The sequence below is a fragment of the Microcaecilia unicolor genome, chromosome 9 (assembly GCF_901765095.1).
Source record: "Microcaecilia unicolor chromosome 9, aMicUni1.1, whole genome shotgun sequence".
NCBI lineage: Eukaryota > Metazoa > Chordata > Amphibia > Gymnophiona > Siphonopidae > Microcaecilia > Microcaecilia unicolor.
In genome coordinates this window covers 42,600,297-42,621,648 of record NC_044039.1, presented here as the reverse complement: position 1 = coordinate 42,621,648, position 21,352 = coordinate 42,600,297, and the positions used below count along the sequence as shown (strand labels likewise).

Sequence of the window (21,352 nt, the reverse complement as noted above, 5' to 3'; positions counted from 1 at the left end):
TTCCACTTTGCCACACTACACATTGGAGCTAAGGAACAGGTTGTCATGCTGAAAAATAATACCTAGGGATTTTTGGGCTTTGTGAATACAGTAGTTCTGTCTGGTAGTTAGTAGGGATGGGCTGTCGTAAACAGAAAATGTTTTATTTTTTGTAGATAATAGGGCGCACCTTCTTAATGACATTGCTCCCAAAACAAAAATGAAGCCTAACCAAAACAAAAGGAACAATGCTGCACACAACACGGGAAATGAAAAAACAATTTGGGGGCTGTCCTTGCTTTTGTGAGATAGGAGCAGTTGTACTTTGTTTTCAGCCCACACAGAGCTCTGGTACACTGATTTTCTTTTGAAAATCTTTTTGGCAGTGTTCAGTGTGGGGTTTTGCTTGGAATGCAGCTGAAGGTCAGTAAAAAATATCCTTGGTTGGTAGCTGAATAACTGATCTGTTTTTGTGCTGATTTGTTGTAAGGAACTTGTTGGCTCTCCTTTTCTCTGTAAAAGGTGTCTTGGGACTTAGATTACCACATCCCATACATTGATTGGGAAGGTTGGGGAGGATCCTACCTTCAGGTGTTGCCTTGTCTTTTTTTGTTGTAGTGAGACCACTGTGCATTGAATATCTGGGGGCATTAGTGTGGTAAGGTTTTAGTTACCCCAAGTCCTTTGCACCTTAATTCTGGCTACCTGAGGTCTAGGTAACTAGATTAAAATGGAGGAATGCTGGCTTCGGCCTAACCCCTGGTAAGCCTTTCCTCAGCTGAGAGGTACCCACCTCTACCACCGGCTGCCTTTCAGGTGCTGTGGAGGACTTGCAGCTCATCTGCATATCCTTACAGCCTTCTCCGGGGTGACACCCAGGTCCACCCCGATCCACTCAGGGCCTCCGCTCTAGGTGCCCAGCGCTCCCACCAGGTGCTGTGGAGGACTTGCAGCCCTTCTGCATTTCCTCATAGCTGTATCCGGGGTGACTCCAGTTCCACCCCGATCTTCCCAGGGCCTTCTCTCCAAGTGCCCAGAGTTCCCCAGGTGCTTTTTGGCTAGGATCAGGCGACCCTCAGGGGGAGGAATGCTGGCTTCGGCCTAACCCCTGGTAAGCCTTTCCTCAGCTGAGAGGTACCCACCTCTACCACCGGCTGCCTTTCAGGTGCTGTGGAGGACTTGCAGCTCATCTGCATATCCTTACAGCCTTCTCCGGGGTGACACCCAGGTCCACCCCGATCCACTCAGGGCCTCCGCTCTAGGTGCCCAGCGCTCCCACCAGGTGCTGTGGAGGACTTGCAGCCCTTCTGCATTTCCTCATAGCTGTATCCGGGGTGACTCCAGTTCCACCCCGATCTTCCCAGGGCCTTCTCTCCAGGGGGCATTTTTCTCTTTGTATCTAATCTTTTTCCAGTTGCTAAAGTACCTTAATCATTTATGGCCCCTATTCACATTCTCTTCCTAGCTCTGTCCCTTCCTAATCTTTTCCCTCACCCCCTACCTCTCTCCGCTACAGGAACTCACTTCCCATCCATTGACTTCATCACCTCACCTTCTCTCCTACCCTCTTCCTCCCTCTTGGCTTTTAATCTCCGTCTCTTTCTTCCCTCCATTTTGCCTTCCCCATTCCACCTAAATACCTCTCGCCTTCGACGCCTTCGTGGCCACACCTCTCCTACTCTCCTCCGCTCTCTTTTACTCCTTCTCTTACTCTCAGCTGGTGACATCAATCCCAATCCTGGCCCTCCTCACCAACTATTATCCAAACTCTACAGATCTCACCGTGACCTCTCTAACCTCATCTCTATTCCTCTACTCCCCTCCTCTTCTCTGCCCTTCTCTTGCGCCCTATGGAATGCCCGCTCTATCTGTAACAAACTCCCCTATATCCAGGACCTCTTTATCTCGCGTCACCTCCATCTGCTCGCCATAACAGAAACCTGGCTCTGCCCTGATGACTCTGCTTCAGTCGCAGCCCTGTGCCATGGCGGTTATCTATTTTCACATACTCCTCGCTCTGCTGGCCGTGGGGGCGGTGTTGGACTACTTCTCTCTCCCTCCTCCAGATTTCAACCCCTTCTTCCACCTCAATCTCACTGTTTTTCCTCCTTTGAAGTCCACTCTATCCGCCTTTTCTCTCCTCTGCCTCTTCGAATAGCGGTCATTTATCGTCCCCCTGATAAGTCCCTTTCATCCTTTCTCAGTGACTTTGATGCCTGGCTTGCCTTCTTCCATGATCCTTCCTCCCCCTCTCTCATCCTTGGTGACTTTAATATTCCTGCTAATGATCCTTCCAACTCTTATATTTCCAAGTTACTCGCTTTAACGTCGTCCTTTAATCTCCAACTATGCTCCACCTCCCCCACTCATCAAAATGGTCACTGTCTTGATCTCATCTTCTCTTCCAACTGTTCACCCTCTAGTTTCCTTGCCTCCGATCTTCCCCTCTCTGATCACCATCTTATAACTTTCACACTTAAATCTCCTCCCTCCCAGTCCCGTCCTATCCTATCTAATTTATCTAGGAATCTTCACGACATTGACCCTTCATCTCTATCCTCCCATGTTTCAAACCTCCTCTCTACTGTGGCACCATCCACGTCTGTCAACGAGGCTGTTTCTTCTTACAACAATACTCTATCCTCTGCCTTAGACACTCTTGCACCTTTGATGACCCGCCCTGTAAGGCGTACAAAACCCCAACCTTGGCTGACTTCTAATATCCGCTATCTACGTTCCTGTACCCGCTCCGCCGAACGCCTCTGGCGGAAATCTCGGGCCCTTGCTGATTTCTTACACTTTAAGTTCATGCTGACCTCCTTCCAATCTGCTCTTTTACGTGCCAAACAGGATTATTATATCCAACTGACCAACTCTCTTGGCTCTAATCCTCGACTTCTCTTCACCACATTGAACTCTCTCCTCAAGGTGCCCCCTCCCCCAACTCCCCCTTCATTATCTCCTCAGACCCTTGCTGAATTCTTTCACAACAAGGTTCAAAAGATAAACCTTGCTTTCTCTACCTCACCAGCTCTCCCTCCACTAGTCCGTTCCCCTCTCTCTCCTTCCCCTCATTCCCTTTCCTCCTTTCCTGAAGTTACTATTGAGGAAACTACACTTCTCCTTTCTTCCTCAAAATGTACCACCTGTTCCTCTGATCCCATTCCCACCCACCTTCTTAATGCCATCTCTCCTACTCTTATTCCTTTTATCTGTCACATTCTCAACCTCTCACTTTCCACTGCGACTGTCCCTGCTTCCTTTAAACATGCTGTGGTCACACCTCTCCTTAAGAAGCCTTCACTTGACCCTACTTGTCCCTCTAATTACCGACCCATCTCCCTCCTTCCTTTTCTCTCCAAATTACTTGAGCGTGCTGTTCACCGCCGCTGCCTTGATTTTCTCTCCTCACATGCTATTCTTGACCCATTACAATCTGGTTTTCGCCCTCTCCACTCAACTGAAACTGCGCTTACTAAAGTCTCCAATGACCTATTACTGGCTAAATCCAGAGGTCAATATTCCATCCTCATTCTTCTTGATCTTTCCGCTGCTTTTGACACTGTCGATCACAGCATACTTCTCGATACCCTGTCCTCACTTGGATTCCAGGGCTCTGTCCTTTCCTGGTTCTCTTCCTACCTCTCCCTCCGCACCTTTAGTGTTCACTCTGGTGGATCCTCTTCTACTTCTATCCCTCTGCCTGTCGGTGTACCTCAGGGTTCTGTTCTTGGTCCCCTCCTCTTTTCTATCTACACTTCTTCCCTTGGTTCATTAATCTCATCCCATGGCTTTTCCTACCACCTCTATGCTGATGACTCCCAAATCTACCTTTCTACCCCTGATATCTCACCTTGCATCCAAACCAAAGTTTCAGCGTGCTTGTCTGACATTGCTGCCTGGATGTCTCAACGCCACCTGAAATTAAATATGACCAAAACCGAGCTTCTCATTTTCCCCCCCAAACCCACCTCCCCGCTCCCCCCGTTTTCTATTTCTGTTGATGGCTCTCTCATTCTCCCTGTCTCCTCAGCTCGAAACCTTGGGGTCATCTTTGACTCTTCTCTCTCCTTCTCTGCTCATATCCAGCAGACCGCCAAGACCTGTCGTTTCTTTCTTTACAACATCCGTAAAATCCGCCCCTTTCTTTCCGAGCACTCTACCAAAACCCTCATCCACACCCTTGTCACCTCTCGTTTAGACTACTGCAATCTGCTTCTTGCTGGCCTCCCACTTAGTCACCTCTCCCCTCTCCAGTCGGTTCAAAACTCTGCTGCCCGTCTCATCTTCCGCCAGGGTCGCTTTACTCATACTACCCCTCTCCTCAAGACCCTTCACTGGCTCCCTATCCGTTCTCCCCATCCTGTTCAAACTTCTTCTACTAACCTATAAATGTATTCACTCTGCTGCTCCCCAGTATCTCTCCACACTCGTCCTTCCCTACACCCCTTCCCGTGCACTCCGCTCCATGGATAAATCCTTCTTATCTGTTCCCTTCTCCACTACTGCCAACTCCAGACTTCGCGCCTTCTATCTCGCTGCACCCTACGCCTGGAATAAACTTCCTGAGCCCCTACGTCTTGCCCCATCCTTGGCCACCTTTAAATCTAGACTGAAAACCCACCTCTTTAACATTGCTTTTGACTCGTAACCACTTGTAACCACTCGCCTCCACCTACCCTCCTCTCTTCCTTCCCGTTCACATTAATTTGATTTGATTTGCTTACTTTATTTATTTTTTGTCTATTAGATTGTAAGCTCTTTGAGCAGGGACTGTCTTTCTTCTATGTTTGTACAGCGCTGCGTATGCCTTGTAGCGCTATAGAAATGCTAAATAGTAGTAGTAGTAGTAGTAGGATTTTCATCTGAAAATCTAGCCCACTAAATTAAGCTGAAAGTCGGTTTACCTTGGTTGGTCAAAGTTTGGCTGACTAAGCTAAGCACTCACTTTTTGAAAGTTGGCCTATATGTTGCTGTCAAATATTCTTTTTATGCTTTGTGGCACATTGAATATTCAGTGTTTGGATGAACAGGCACAATGTCCACTGAATCATGTCTTTGATTTATCAGAATTAGACTATTATAATTCGGCTCTCTGATCTTCAGCAGTTGTAAAATGCACAGAATACAGCTGTTGTGTAACATGCAACTCCTCAAAATTTGACCATGTTTTCGCCCCTACTTTATCAGAATTGCTGGCTGTGGTAATATCCGATCCATTTTCAGATTCTTTTGTTTGCCCGCAAAAGGGACAATTCTATAACTAACCATTTCCAGTTAGGTGCGCCAATGCCAAATGTGAATTCTATAACAGCATCTGTGTGCCAAGATGCTGTTATAGAATACTAGCATAAATCCAAATTCACACACACAAATGTAGGCACAAGCATTTATGCCAGGTCAGTGGCCTAAGTGTGCCATGCAACGTGTATAACATAGTATTCTATAAGTTACCTGCATAGGAGTCATACCTATGTCCCTCCCATGCTCTACCCTTGTGTATGCCCCCTTGTAGTAACACACTAAAACACTTACGCGCTTCATTATAGCACATAGTATGGTTTTGCACATAAGCACCAATTTTCTAGGCATTTACAGATTGCTCGTAAAGCTTTTTTTATTCAAGGCTCCCTTCTCTGGTTGCACCATATGTGCTTTGGAAAATTATTTGTCCTCAAGGAGAGTTTCTTGTGCTCATCTAGGTTTAGCCCGTTCTGTTTTTTCTGTCTAGATCTTTCTTTGTGGAGCTTGCTTCCATCTACCATCCGTGATGGATCATCATATAAAAATTTAAGACAGCCTTGATTATTTCTTTGAGACTGTATTTCCCAGAGGCAGGAACCAAGAGTCTCGGTCCTGGTAGCAGAGGCCTGATAGTTATCTTGCCTATTCATCTCTTTTAGTTCTGCCTTTGCTATCCCTGGCCTGTTGATTCTTGGTGTTTTTCCACCTTTCTTTAGTTTGCCATATAAACTGCTCTGCAGGTTGTGTCTACCTAGCATTATAGAAAATTTGGTTATAGTACTTGTCTTAGAAGATCTACCATTGAGCAATGACTCTAAATCAATGAAATATCCAGGGGGGGGGAGGGGGGAGAGGACTTAATTTTCTATCTCATGTTAACTGCTATGTACTCTGGATTATCATAACATACTATGGGACTAATTTTTGAAACAGAAAAATGTCCAAAAAGTGTCTTAAAGCAGCATTTGAATGAATTTCTTCTGAAAATATTGTAAGGTCTCCACCACCGGGAGGCTCTTGGAAAAGTCTCCTGCACCGGGAGACTCTTGAGTCCCTCGGCCCTTTAGGTGAGCTTGTGTGCTGTAATCCACTGCTAAAGAGGACACGGCAATCCACAAGGTCAGATCATTATACTTTATTGTAATCCCTTTGGTGGGAACTGCTCCTCCAAAGGTAGTTCCCACCACAGCATTTCTCAAGAAGCATAGCAGTTCAACAGCATAGTATTAAAAAAAAAAAACCCAAAGGTTCTAAAATCTCAACAGTTCATATAAAGCAGTTATGCAAAGCAATTCTTCAAACAAAGTAGCTCAAAAAGGGCTCAAACTCCCAGCAGTTCATGTTCATGTATAGCAGGTATGCAAAGTAATTCTCCAAACACTGTAGAAGTTCATGTATAGCAGTTATGCCCAAAACCACCATTCCTCCTCTCTCCCTTTCAAAAGAAATCAACCTAGGGAGAGTGGCAAGGGTCCCTCCCCAACCAGGCCAGCATTATACCCTGACCACCACCCGCATGACCCTTCCGTGGTAAACCTGTTTTCTCAGCTCCCCTCGTGGGATAGCCACCTTTTCCCTTCTTCTACCAGGCTGTCCTCCTGAGCTGCCCTCTCCTGTTTCACCTCCTTTCCTTCCAGTTTAGTCAGAGTAGCAATCTCCATTGGCTCCTTTTGCTCTAGTTCCTCCCCCTTTTCTTCCTCTTGCCAGTCCATAGGTTCCTCCCCACACCCATTGCTCAGCTTCTCTCCATTTGCTTGAATGGGAAGGTTCAGAACTCCTTCCCTCATCCTGGCTCTCTAGGACAGGTTTTTCCAACTCCCTTCTCTTTGCCCTTCTCCTGACCTCCTCTGGGGGCTGTTAAAACATAAGTATCGCCACACTGGGATAGACCAAAGGTCCATCTAGCCCAGCACCCTGTCTCTGACAGTGGCCCATCCAGGTCACAATCACCCGACAAGATCCACGGAGCAAAGCATTTTGTACTGCTTGTCCCAGGAATAGTGGATTTTTCACTATGTTCATTTATAACATTCAATGGCCTTTTCCTTCAGGAAGCCATCCAAACCTTTCTTAAACTCTTCTAAGCTAACCTCTTTAACCACATTCTCCGGCAACGAATTCCAGAGTCGAATTATGCGCTAAGTAAAGAAATATTTCCTCCTATTTGATTTAAACTTACTGCACTCCAGCTTCATCGCATGCCCCCTTGTCCTAGTATTTTTGGAAAGCGTAAACAGACGCTCCACATCTATCTGTTCCACTCCACACATTATTTTATATACCTCTATCATATCACCCCTCAGCCACCTTTTCTCCAAGCTGAAGAGCCCCAGCCGCTTTAGCCTTTCCTCATAGGAAAGTTGTCCCATCCCCTTAATCATCTTTGTCGCCCTTCTCTGCACCTTTTCTAATTCCACTATATCTTTTTTGAAGTGCGGCAACCAGAATTGAACACAATACTCTAGGTGCTGTCGCACCATGGACCGATACAGTGGCATTATAATATCCTCATTTTTGTTTTCCTTCCCTCTCCTAATAATACCTAACATTCTATTTGCTTTCTTAGCCGCAGCAGCACACTGATCAAAAGATTTCAATGTATCATCAATGATGACTCCCAGGTCCCTTTCTCGTTCCGTAACTCCTAACGCTGAACCTTGCATGATGTACCTATAGTTTGGGTTCCTCTTTCCCACATGCATCACTTTGCACTTGCTCACAATAAACGTCTTCTGCCATTTAGATGCCCAGTCTCCTAGTATCGCAAGATCTTCCTGCAACTTTTCACAATCTTCCTGCTATTTGATGACCTTGAACAACTTTGTGTCATCAGCAAATTTGATAACCTTGCTAGTTACCCCACCTCCAGGTGCCTCATGAAAAGCTACAGAGGAAATTGGAGGGTCATGGGATAGGAGGTAATGTCCTATTGTGGATTAAAAACTGGTTGAAGGATAGGAAACAGAGAGTGGGGTTAAATGGGCAGTATGGAGAAGGATAGTTAGTGGAGTTCCTCAGGGGTCAGTGCTAGGACCGCTGCTCTTTAGTATATTTATAAATGATTTAGAGATGGGAGTAACTAGCAAGGTAATTAAATTTGCTGATGACACAAAGTTATTCAAAGTCATTAATTCGCGAGAGGATTGTGAAAAATTACCGAAGGACCTTACGAGACTGGGAGACTGGGCGGCTAAATGGCAGATGACGTTTAATGTGAGCAAGTGTAAGGTGATGCATGTGGGAAAAAACCCCGAATTATAGCTACGTCATGCAAGGTTCCACATTAGGAGTTACGGACCAAGAAAGGGATCTGGGTGTCGTCGTTGATAATACACTGAAACCTTCTGCTCATTGTGCTGCTGCGGCTAGGAAAGCGAATAGAATGTTGGGTATTATTAAGAAAGGTATAGAAAACAGGTGTGAGGATGTTATAATGCCGTTGTATTGTTCCATGGTGCGACCGCACCTTGAGTATTGTGTCCAATTCTGGTCGCCGCATCTCAAGAAAGATATAGTGGAATTGGAAAAGGTGCAGCAAAGGGCAACGAAAATGATAGCGGGGATGGGACAACTTCCCTATGAAGAAAGACTAAGGAGGCTAGGGCTTTTCAGCTTGGAGAAGAGACGGCTGAGGAGAGACATGATAGAGGTATATAAAATAATGAGTGGGGTGGAACTGGTGGATGTGAAGCGTCTGTTCACGTTTTCCAAAAATAGTAGGGCTAGGGGACATGCGATGAAACTACAGTGTAGTACATTTAAAACAAATCGGAGAAAATTTTCTTCACCTAATGCTACTACTACTACTATTACTATTTAACATTTCTAAAGCGCTACCAGGGTTACGCAGCGCTGTACAATTCAAACATAGAAGGACAGTCCCTGCTCAAGGAGCTTACAATCTAAAAGACAGGTGTACAATCTATAGACAAGTGTCCAGTCAAAGACAAGTGTAGAGTCCGAATAATAGGGCATACTATAATTCACGGATGGTTAGGTGCCGAAAGCAGCATTGAAGAGGTGAGCTTTAAGCAGAGATTTGAAGATGGGTAGGGAGGGGGCTTGGCGTAGGGGTTGAGGAAGATTGTTCCAGGCATAGGGTGAGGCAAGGCAGAATGAGCGGAGCCTGGAGTTGGCAGTGGTGGAGAAGGGAACTGAAAGGAGGGATTTGTCGTGGGAGCGGAGGTTACGGGCGGGAACATAGGGGGAGATGAGGGTAGAGAGGTAGTGAGGAGCAGTAGACCGGGTGCATTTGTAGGTAAGGAGGAGAATCTTGAATTGAATGCGGTATCTGATCGGAAGCCAGTGAAGTGACTTGAGGAGAGGGGTGATGTGAGTGTATCGGTTCTGGCAGAATATGAGACGTGCGGCAGCGTTCTGGACGGATTGAAGGGGGGATAGATGGCTAAGTGGGAGGCCGGTGAGGAGCAAGTTGCAGTAGTCAAGGCGAGAGGTAATGAGAGCTTGGACGAGAGTTCGTGTGGTGTGCTCAGATAGGAAAGGGCGAATTTTGCTGATGTTGAAGAGGAAGAAGCGACAGGTCTTGGCAGTCTGTTGGATATGGGCAGAGAAGGAGAGGGAGGAGTCGAAGATGACTCCGAGGTTGCGGGCAGATGGGACGGGGAGGATGAGGGTGTTATCAACTGAGATAGAGAGTGGAGGAAGAGGAGTGGTGGGTTTGGGTGGAAAGACAAGGAGCTCGGTTTTGGCCATGTTTAGCTTCAGGTGGCGGTTGGACATCCAGGCAGCAATGTCAGATAAGCAGGCCGATACCTTGGCCTGGGTCTCCGTGGTGATGTCTGGTGTGGAGAGATATAGCTGGGTGTCATCAGCATAAAAATGATACTGAAAGCCATGAGATGAGATCAGTGAGCCTAGGGAGGAGGTGTAGATTGAGAAGAGAAGGGGTCCAAGGACAGATCCCTGGGGAACTCCAACAGATAGTGGGATGGGAGTGGAGGAGGATCCATGAGAGTGTACTCTGAAGGTGCGGTGGGAGAGATAAGAGGAGAACCAGGAGAGGACAGAGCCTTGGAACCCAAAAGAGGACAATGTGGCAAGAAGTAAGTCATGATTGACAGTGTCAAACGCAGCGGATAGATCGAGGAGGATGAGGATGGAATAGTGGCCTCTGGATTTGGCGATGAGCAGGTCATTGCAGACTTTAGAGAGAGCTGTTTCTGTCGAGTGTAGGGGACGAAAGCCTGATTGAAGTGGATCTAGGATGGCATGAGAGGAGAGAAAATCAATGCAGCGACTGTGGATGGCGCGTTCAAGTATTTTGGAGAGGAAGGGGAGGAGAGAGATGGGGCGGTAGTTGGAGGGGCAGGTAGGGTCAAGTGATGGTTTTTTTAGGAGAGGTGTGACTACGGCGTGCTTGAAGGTGTCAGGGACAGTTGCAGTGGAGAGAGAAAGGTTGAGGATGCGACAGATTGAGGGGGTGACAGTATGGGAGATGGTGTTAAGTAGGTTGGTGGGGATGGGATCGGAGGAGCAAGTGGTGCATTTCGAGGAGGAAAGAAGGCGGGAGGTTTCATCCTCGGTGATCTCAGGAAAGGAGGAGAAGGAGGCCTGGGTTGGTTGGTTGAGGGAGAGGGTTAATGGGTGGAGAGGGGGGGTGGGGGGTGATGGCTTGGTAGTGAACTCAAGGTTGATTTTTTGCACTTTATCGTGGAAGTAATCAGCCAGTGATTGAGAAGAGAGTGAGGGGGGAGTGGGAGCGGGGGGGACCTTGAGGAGGGAGTTAAGGGTGGCGATGACGAGGGTTGGAGCTGAGAGAACTGGTCAATTGGGTGTAATAGTCCTGTTTTGCAAGGAATAAGGAGGAGTGGAAGGAGGAAAGCATGAATTTAAAGTGAAGGAAGTCTGAATGAGTACGAGATTTCCTCCAGAGGCGTTCAGCAGATCGTGTGCAGGAGCGTTTTCCAAAAATAGTAGGGCTAGGGGACATGCGATGAAACTACAGTGTAGTACATTTAAAACAAATAGGAGAAAATTTTTCTTCACCTAATGCGTAATTAAACTCTGGAATTCGTTGCCGGAGAATGTGGTGAAGGCGGTTAGCTTGGCAGTTTAAAAAGGGTTTGGACAGTTTCCTAAAGGACATGTCCATAGACCGCTACTAAATGGACTTGGAAAAATCCACAATTTCGGGAATAACATGTATAGAATGTTTGTACGTTTGGGAAGCTGCCAGGTGCCCTTGACCTGGATTGGCCGCTGTCGCGGACAGGATGCTGGGCTTGATAGGCCTTTGGTCTTTTCCCAGTATGGCATTACTTATGTAAAGCAATGGTCCCAGCACAGATCCCTGAGGGACCCCACTAACTACCCTTCTCCATTGCGAATAGTGACCATTTAACCCTACTCTCAGTTTCCTATCTTTCAACCAGTTTTTAATCCATAACAATACACTACCTCCAATCTCATGACTCTCCAATTTCCTCTGGAGCATTTCATGAGGGACTTTGTCAAACGCTTTTTGAAAATCCAGATACACAATATCCACCGGCTCACCTTTGTCGACATGTTTGTTTACCCCTTCAAAGAAATGCAGTAGATTGGTGAGGCAAGACTTCCCTTCACTAAATCCATGCTGACTTTGTCTCATCAGTCCATGCTTTAGAATGTGCTCTGTTATATTTTTCTTAATGATAGTCTCTACCATTTTGCCCGGCACCCACGTCAGTCTCCCTGTTTCTACCATGGGATGTACTCAGGGGCTGCTGGGAATTGTAGTCTTTTCCTTTTCTCCAGTCCCCCAGGGAAAAGACTCCTTCCTTTCTGTACCCAGTCTCCCTCCCTCTCGAGCCTCCTCGTTCCTCCATGTGCCTTCATTCTCCCTCTCACTCTGATATTCCTCATAATATGCAAATACGTATTTTCTAAACCTATTTTGCAAACGTTTATCTGTGCATTTTGTCTGCAGTGCATCCAAATCACAAGGGGGCATGTTGGGTGCGTTTCAGGGGTGGGATTAGAGTGGGCTTAGGGTGTTCCTAACACTTAGATGTTTTATAACCATAATGGAACAAAACAAAAACTAGGGTTAAAACTTAAATGGTTTGATATAGACCTGTTTTTAGAACGAATAAGGCACAAAAAGGTTCCCTAAATGTCCAGATGACCACTGGAGGAAATCAGGGATGACCCCCCCCCCCCCCCCACCACCACCAAAGATGTAAGTAAAATAGTACTTACCAGCTTCTGACAGCTTCATGTTCTAACCAGCTCTAATTAGAGCAGCAAGCAGGTCCCTGGAGTAGTATAGTCGTTGGTGCAGTGCACTGCAGAGAGGAGGACCCAGGTCCATATCCCACTCTACCTGTTAACACTTGTGGAAAGTGTGAGCCCTCCAAAGTTCTCCAGAAACCTACTGTACCCACATATAGGTGACCACCTCACCCATAAGGGTAGTAGTGGTGTACAGTTGGGAGTGGTGGGTTTTGGAGGGCTCAGCATATAATATAAGGAGATAATGGTATGATGTGTTCCTGGGAGCTTTTATATGAAGTCCACAGCAGTTCTCCTGGGATGTCTGTGTGGCCAAATGCTGGCTCCTCCTACGTCCCAATGGCTTGGTTTGTGTATTTTGCACTTGGATGTTTTTGGGTTTTTTTTTTACACAGACCAAAAAAATAAATGCAAAGAACACAAAAACATCTAGCTTGTGGCCATTATTGAAAAAAAAAAAAAAAGGACAAGTTTTGCTGTTTTGAAAATGGCTATATTTCCTATTCAGATTTGGGACATTTAGCACAAAACATCCAAAGTCGAAAATGCCCCTCTGTATGTTCCCAGTAAAATTTTAAATTAATGTATGAACTTTAGTTCTGTGAGTTTGCCCCTTTTGTAATGGGAAGCCATGTTTGGTATTATTTCGTGTTTTCTTGTGCTTCAGTGTAGTCATTCTACATTTTATTGCTCTGCCCCTTATTTAGAAATTCATTGATTCCATTTCCATAAAGAAAAAAGATACCATTTACGTGTTTTTTGATAGATTCCTAATTTCAAGCTATAATTCAGAACTTCTAATGTCTTATCTTCTATTGGTCATATTAACTCTCTCACTTTACATGAAGATATGCTATATAGAACTTTTTGTTTTCCTTCCAGAGTTCAGAGGAAAGCGAGTGCATTGAAGAACCAGCTCGGGAAGATGAGGGGTTTATGGGCCTCCTGCAGGCCCACCATGCCATGGAGAAAGTGGAAGAGTTTGTATATAAGGTAAGAATGGAGCTTTTGTAGTTTCCAAGGGCTTTCTTCATCCTCTTAAAATGAGGACATGTAGAGACTGGTCAGTGAGCAAGAGCAAAGTATCTTCATAGTGACAGTAATTTTCAAAAGTGCTTCCCTAGTTCTAGGTTCTCTTTTCTTTTTGTCTGTTACCTTATTTTCTAAATCTTTGTGGTGGTTGTCCCTTAATGAAGCCCTCTTTTATGTTTAGTGGACTTTTAAGGGATATATTTAGTGGTCTAATAAGGGAGCATATTGTTTAATTTGTAATCTGTTTCTTTCACCATTGCTTTATTCCTCTTGCATGGTTATGTGCTTGTTCATTTATAAGTGTAGATAAATCTATTTAAAAAAAAAGTTCTTCCCTGGAGAACATTTGCTTTCCCTGTGGTTTTTTAAATAAAATTACTCACCAACTCCTACAAGTAAACTTGCACAAATATGGCATGCTTGCTTGTAAATTTACTCAGACTGCCACACTAAGTAGAAGCATTTCCAGAGAAGGATTTGAGCAAGAGTTTGCATTTATGCATACTCTTAAGGAAAATTTGACTGTGTATAAATTAAACCTGAAAATTTGTGACTAGCCTTGACACCTGGCTGGCTCTGGGATCCCTAGCACAGGCTTAGGAAGCTGTACTTCCATATTTACTGATTGATTACAGCTGATGCAACTCTGCAAAACAGAATTAGTAACCTGATCCGTACTCCTCACTCCACTTCTTCCTCTTAGTTGCCTCTGACCAGTCCTCAGCCAATATTGTGAGCTAATTCGCTGGGTAGCAAGTGCTTCTACCTGGATAAATAGTGCTGACTGGGGGGGGGGGTCATCTCCAGATTTTCAGCAGCATTATCCAGATAAAGCAATTGTAAAATCATCAGAGACTGCCCCAGCACTATCCAGATAGTCCATGATGGTCCATGGGTGTAGAGAGGGCATTCCTGTCAGTTATCCAGTTAGCGGTGAAATTCAGTCCACTAACCAGATAATTGTCTGAATAAAGGTTGGGACAGCAAAAATGCTGATCCGGTTATCTGGCTGGATATTGCCACAACATCTTGATAGTGCTGGCAGTTGGTTCTTAATCCAGATATTCAGTGCAGGTTACTATCTGGATACCAGTGTTGAATATCCAGATTGAATTCAGCCACACAGCCAGCATGCCAGCATTTAAAAACACGGACTGCTCTGGCTGAATATTTATTATTTATTTGGATTTTGCTCACACCTTTTTCAGTAGAAGCTCAAGGTGAGTTACATTCAGGTACACTGGATATTTCTCTGTCCCAGGAGGGCTCACAATCTAAGTTTGTACCTGAAGCAATGGAGGGTTAAGTGACTTGCCCAAGATCACAAGGAGAAGCAGCGGGATTTGAACCATCCACCTTTGGATTGCAAGACCAGTGCTCAAACCACTAGGCCACTCCTCCATTGAGTATTGAGTAGAATACTGTATTCTACTCAAATAATTGAGCACTCTCTCTTATCGGAGAAAAGTTGATACCCAGTGATCCTCTCCAGAGGATGGTTTCACTTCTTAATCTACTGCTGTTCAACCTCCAGCACCCATATCTTGCTTTTTTTTTTTTATATCTACAACAGCATACTGCCTCCCCAGCCCTGTACCACCATTGACCTTATGGTGAAACTATACCCCTCAGGGCACTGGGGCTGATAAAACCATCACAAGTGCTTGTTTTGTCTGCCATCCTGTTCTCTTGTGAGGATTGGCAGCTTCTAGGGTCTTGTGGTGTGCCATTTTCCAAGCCCAGTTTCAAAGACAACATTTTGGAGAAGTAGTACTACTACTTAACATTTCTAAAGCGCTACCAGGGTTACGCAGCGCTGTACAATTTTAAACGAGGAAGGACAGTCCCTGCTCAAAAGAGCTTACAATCTAAAGTAGCATTTTTTTTTCTTATTCATCAGCCCAGTGGTTCCCAATCCTGGTCCTGGAGGCACCCGAGCCAGTCAGGTTTTCAGGATATCCGCAATGAATATTCAAGAGAGAAATTTGCATGCAGTGGAGTTGGTGCACACAAATCACTCATGCAGATATCTTGAAAACCTGACTGGCTCGGGTGCCTCCAGGACCAGGTTTGGGAACCACTACAGCAGCCAGTAGTGTCTTTTGTTTTCTGTGTTTCCATTAGGCATCGAATAGGATAGGTTAGCAGATCTTAGCCCCGTAGGTACCTGGATTATGACAAGCCTTCCCAGTGCTTATGATTATATCGTTGTCAATGGCTGATGCAATGGAACAACTTTGTAGCAGGGGCGTATCTGGACTCTGGCGGTAGGGGGGCCAGAGCCAGAGAGAGGGGGCACATTTTAGCCCCCCCCCCCCAACGACCCCCCCCCCCCCGCCACTGCCGCCATTGCCAGAACCTCCTCACCAACGACTCTCCACCCTCCCCCCCCCCGCCGTCAACCCTCCCCCGCTGCCGTTGTTTACCTTTGCTGGCGGGGGACCCCAACCCCCGCCAGCCGAGGTCCGCTTGCCGCCTTTTAAAGATATTTCTTCAGCTGGCAGGGGACCCCAACCCCCGCCAGCCAACCCGACGTCTTTAAAGTTCTCCTTCGGCCTCCGTGGCCGTGCTGTAGTTGACTGTTCAATCCAGTTCGGAGTCTGACGTCCCAGCACGTTGTCCCCCGCCAGCTGAAGAAATATCTTTAAAAGGCGGCAAGCGGACCTCGGCTGGCGGGGGGTTGGGGTCCCCCGCCAGCAAAGGTAAACAATGGCAACGGGGAGGGTTGACGGCGGTAGGGGGGTCCAGGGCAAAATCTGCGGGGGCCCAGGCCCCTGTGGCCCCACGCAGATATGCCCCTGCTTTGTAGCATCTCACTTTGAAATGAGATTTCCGGAGGAGGGGTATAATATGCATTTCCTTAGCCTCCCTCCGGACCGGCCCAGAATGTGACTGATGGGTTGTGCACGCCTTCCAGCAGGTGGAGACTGAGAAAAAAGTGTGACTCCAGAGAGCCAATAAGAGCCCTTGCCATACAGGGAAAGATCCAGTAATCTCAGTCTCCAGTAGGTGGAAGGTGGTGAGTCCTTCAGTCTCATTCCTTTTTCTGGTCTATTTATTCTTAGTGAGTCTTAGTATTTTCTAGTTTCTGCTGAAAGGTTCAGATTATTACTGTGCATTTGAATTACAAAAAAAAAAAAAAAAAAAACCTGCTTGTTAGGGGCTGAGGTCCGTGGGGGCCTCTGCTTTCCCTGGGGGTGTCACACTCGAGTATCTGAGTCCCTCCCCCCCTAGTCCTCCCTTGGTGCCTATTTCTGCTGTTGTTATATAGCAGACTGTTGACAGGAGCAGTCTGACTGAAGTGAATTCCCTCCAGCTCTTAATGTTAAGAACTGTGGAGGCAGGGAGAGGCAGCCGCTTGTAAAAGAGCAATAAAAAAAAAACAAAAAAAAAAAAACGGAGCTTCAGCAACCCAGGCTTTGATCCTGTGATTTCTGACAGCCTGCTGTTTTTCTCCTTGAGCTTCGGCAAGCAGAGCAGCTCCGGTGTTTGTTTTAGCGAAGTAGCGGTTTTTACTTTCGTTTTCGTGCCGGAGTTTTGTTTACCTGATCAGCTGTTCGCGATGTCGGAAAAGTTGCGGCGGTGTGCAGTTTGTCAGCGCCGGGGCCTCGCATCCAGTGGTGTCTGTAAATTTTGCACGGCGGTAGACATTTTGCAGGATCAGGGTGCAGGACCGTCTGTTTCGTCGGCGCCAGTAGTTCCGCCGTCGGGGGGGTCCGATTCGAGTAGCGGTAAGGCAGTTGCATCTCCCGCTCCCTCGTTGCCGGTTTTGGCGGGAACGCCCGCCATTTTGGATGTAGCCCGCTCTGATCTGTCTCGGGATCCCCTGGTCTCGCTGCCAGCTGCTCCAGCTACAGTACCGTCTCAGGGGACAGCTGGTTTCCCTCCTGCCTTTGTTGTTCAAATGTATCAGGCTTTTTTACTGCAGCAGTCTGCTCCTGCTGCACCTACAGTAAGGAGTTCTGTTGAGGCTCCTTCTGTACCTGTAAAACGCTTCAAGCCTTCTGGGCAGGCAGAGCAGGATGATTTCTTTGAGCCTGAGCAGGAGTTCCCTGCCATGGCAGAGGATTCTTGGTTGCCTGAGGAGGATTGGTCTGAAGAGTTTCCTAATACAGGTGATATGGAGGAATCCCTTCCTGTGGGGGAGGATCCCTCGGTGGTTAGAATCTTCCATAGGGATGACCTTCAGGAGCTTATTTCCCAGGTTTCTTCTACTCTCCGTTTTGAGGATGATGATGGTGCGGTGGCTGAGCCTAGGAAGGTGGACTTGTTGATCAAAGGAGTCCGCAGGTCTGGTAGATCGTTTCCCATGCATCAAGACATTAGGGATGTTGTCCAGGCTCAGTGGGAGCGTCCGGACTCTGGTTTTCGGCTTGCAAGGGCCATGAGCAGGCTTTACCCGGTTCCGGATTCCGATAAAGAGCTTTTGAGTTCCCCTGTAGTGGATGCAGTTGTCTCCGCGGTGACTAAGCGGAACACGGTGCCAGTAGATGGTGGCACAGCTCTGCGGGACCCTCAGGAGCGCCGGATTGAGACCCTCCTGAAGAATGTTTTTGATGTTTCAGCTCTAGCGGTTCAGGCCGCTATTTGTGGTTCTCTGGTCGCAAGGGCAAGTTTTCGGTGGTCCGAGAGGATTTTAGACCGTTCTTCGGATGATCTTGCTGCTATTGATCATGACGTGGCTAAGCTGGAGATGGCTTCAGCTTTCTTGGCGGATGCTATGTATGATTTGCTGAGGGCCTCTTCAAAGTCTATGGCTTTCTCAGTGACTGCTCGCCGTGTTCTGTGGCTTCGTGGTTGGTCAGCGGATGCGGCCTCAAAGTCTAACTTAGTAAGTTTCCCTTTAAGGGTTCCTTTTTGTTTGGTCCGGAGTTGGATAAGTTGGTAAGTAGTCTAGGAGAGGCTAAAGTTCCGCGGTTGCCGGAGGATCGCCCCAGAGGTTCGGGGCGCGGGCAGTTCTCAGCTCGTAGTAGAGGTCGTGATTTTCGTCGTTTTCGCTCTGTCAGAGGTTTTCAAGCTCCTCGGTCTAGATTCTTACAAAGAACTCAGTCCTTTCGGGGAGGTCGTCGAGGAGGTCGGGAGGCCGGGGGTTCTTTCTCCTCCACCTCCAAGCCTCAGCAATGAAGGTGTGCGGGCCCAGCCTCTCCTTCGGATCGGCGCTCGGTTAGCGCAATTTCAAGAGAGGTGGGCCCAAATTACTTCGGACCAGTGGGTCTTAGAGGTGATTCGCGACGGGTACGCATTAGAATTTGCTCGTCCCTTGTCAGATGCTTTCCTGCAATCCCCTTGTCGGTCTCGCGTCAAGGCCGCCGCGGTCCGGCTTACTCTTCGCAGGCTGCTGGATCTTCGAGCGATTTCTGTGGTACCGGCGGCGGAGAGGGGCCAGGGCCGGTATTCCATTTATTTTCTGGTGCCCAAAAAGGACGACTCCTTTCGTCCGATTTTAGATCTCAAGGCGGTCAATCGAGCTCTCCGAGTGCCCTCGTTTCGGATGGAGACTCTTCGGTCCGTCATTGTTGCGGTGCGGGCCGGAGAGTTTCTGACTTCCCTAGATCTTGCAGAAGCCTATTTTCATATTCCCATTCGCCCGGCTCATCAGCGGTTCCTAAGGTTTGCTATTCTGGGGCGTCATTTTCAATTTCGGGCTCTTCCCTTCGGGCTTGCAACCGCTCCCCGCACATTTACCAAGGTCATGGTTGTTGTGGCGGCAGCTCTCAGAGCAGAAGGTATCTTGGTCCATCCTTATTTAGACGACTGGTTGATTCGGGCAAAATCGGCCCAAGAGAGCGTTCAGGCGACGGCTCGGGTAGTCGAATTGTTACAGCATCTAGGTTGGGTAGTCAATATGCAAAAGAGTCGTCTTCAGCCTTCTCAGTCCTTAGAGTATCTGGGAGTCCTCTTCGATACGCAGCGGGGCCGTGTGTTTCTTCCGTCGGTCCGCGTTCTGAAATTGCAGTCTCGGATTCGGCTTTTCTTGCAGAGGTCCAGCCCAGTGGCAAGGGATTACCTTCAGGTGCTGGGTCTGATGGCGGCGACGATAGAGACGGTGCCCTGGGCCAGGGCTCACATGAGGCTCCTGCAGAGGTCCCTCCTATCCAGGTGGTCATCCCAGACCGGGTCGCTTCTTCACAGGTTGCCACTGTCGTTGTCGGTGAGAGCCAGTTTACGTTGGTGGCTTCGGGAGGCCAACTTGTCCAAAGGCATGCCTCTGGATCAGCTCGATTGGGTAGTGGTAACGACGGATGCCAGCCTTCACGGCTGGGGGGCTCATTGTCAGGGACAAGTGGCTCAAGGTCTTTGGTCACTTCCGGAGTCCAGGTGTTCGATCAACTTGTTGGAGACCCGGGCTATCCGTCTGGCGCTTCGAAGTTTTCTTCCGCTACTTACCGGACGGGCGGTGAGAGTCATGTCGGACAATGCCACAGCGGTGTCATACATCAATCGCCAAGGAGGGACGCGGAGTCTCCCGTTGGAGCGGGAGGCGTCACTGCTCTTTCATTGGGCAGAGGTCAATCTGGTGGCTCTCTCCGCGGCTCATGTAGCAGGAGTGCTAAACGTTCAGGCGGATTTTCTCAGTCGTCACTTGCTCGATCCCAGAGAGTGGGCGCTCAGCGACGTGGCGTTTCAGCTGTTGGTAGATCGCTGGGGAGTCCCCAAAATGGATCTGTTGGCGTCCGCGACCAACGCAAAGTTGCCGCTGTTCTACAGTCGTCGCAGAGATCCCAAAGCGCGTGCAGTGGACGCTCTTCTTCAAGCCTGGCCGGACGGCCTGATGTATGCGTTTCCGCCTTGGCCTTTGATTGGGCGTCTGCTTCAGAAGGTAGAGGGTCACAAGGGTCGCCTAATTCTGGTGGCGCCGGATTGGCCCCGCAGGCCGTGGTATGCCGACCTCCAGCGTCTTCTGGTCGATCGTCCCTTCAAGCTTCCGGTCACGCAAGATCTCTTGTCGCAGGGTCCGGTCGTTCATCCGGATCCGGGTCGATTCTGTCTTACGGCATGGCTCTTGAGAGGGCTAGGTTGACTAAAAGAGGTCTCTCTGCTCCGGTCATTGCTACAATGCTGCGGTCTCGGCGGCGTTCCACTTCTCTGAGTTATGTGCGTACTTGGAGGATTTTTGAGAGCTGGTGTACGGAGCATAGTCTGTCGCCTTTTCGGGCTTCGGTGCCGCAGATGTTGGATTTTTTGCAGCAAGGATTTGACAAGGGGTTGGCCTTGTCTTCTCTTAAGGTACAGATTGCGGCTTTAACGTGTTTTCGTGGTCGTATCAAAGGGAAGTCGTTGGCCAGTCATCCGGATGTCGTGCGTTTTCTCAAGGGAGTTAATCTTCTTCGTCCTCCCACTCGGTGTTCGTTTCCTCCGTGGGATCTGAATGTGGTGCTTTCGGTTCTTACCAAGCCCCCTTTTGAGCCTTTGGCGTCCTGTACCTTAAAAGATTTGACTCTGAAGACCGTATTTTTGGTGGCCATTGCTTCAGCTAGGCGAGTTTCTGAGCTGCAGGCATTGTCATGTAGGTCTCCATTTTTGGAGTTCTGTCCCGATCGCGTAGTTTTGAGACCGGTTCCATCTTTTCTTCCCAAGGTGGTATCTCGGTTTCATGTTTCTCAGCCGGTTGTCTTGCCTGTCTTGGGTTCCTTCTCCGGTGCGGAGGAGCAGCGGAGATTGAAGTGTTTGGATGTCAAGCGAGTCTTGAAGCACTATATTAAGTCTACAGAGGAATTTCGCAGATCGGATCGTTTGTTTCTTCTGGTTGGAGGTGCGCGTAAGGGGCTGATGGCATCTAAGCCTACTATTTCTCGCTGGCTCAAGGAAATGATTGCTTCAGCCTATCTGCTTTCTGGGAAATCCGTTCCAGAGCACGTCAAGG

At 47.8% G+C, this 21,352-nt stretch overlaps 1 protein-coding gene across 3 annotated transcripts in view; it reads left to right on the top strand.

The window, feature by feature from the left end:
• Window positions 1–21,352, top strand: part of ADIPOR2 (adiponectin receptor 2) — a 165,660-nt gene that overhangs the window by 106,434 nt on the left and 37,874 nt on the right. For all 3 annotated transcript variants that reach the window (XM_030214080.1, XM_030214082.1, XM_030214081.1), the window contains exon 3: window positions 13,339–13,449. In XM_030214080.1, the coding sequence (XP_030069940.1) occupies window positions 13,339–13,449 (111 nt within the window). The remainder of the gene's footprint in view (window positions 1–13,338; window positions 13,450–21,352) is intronic.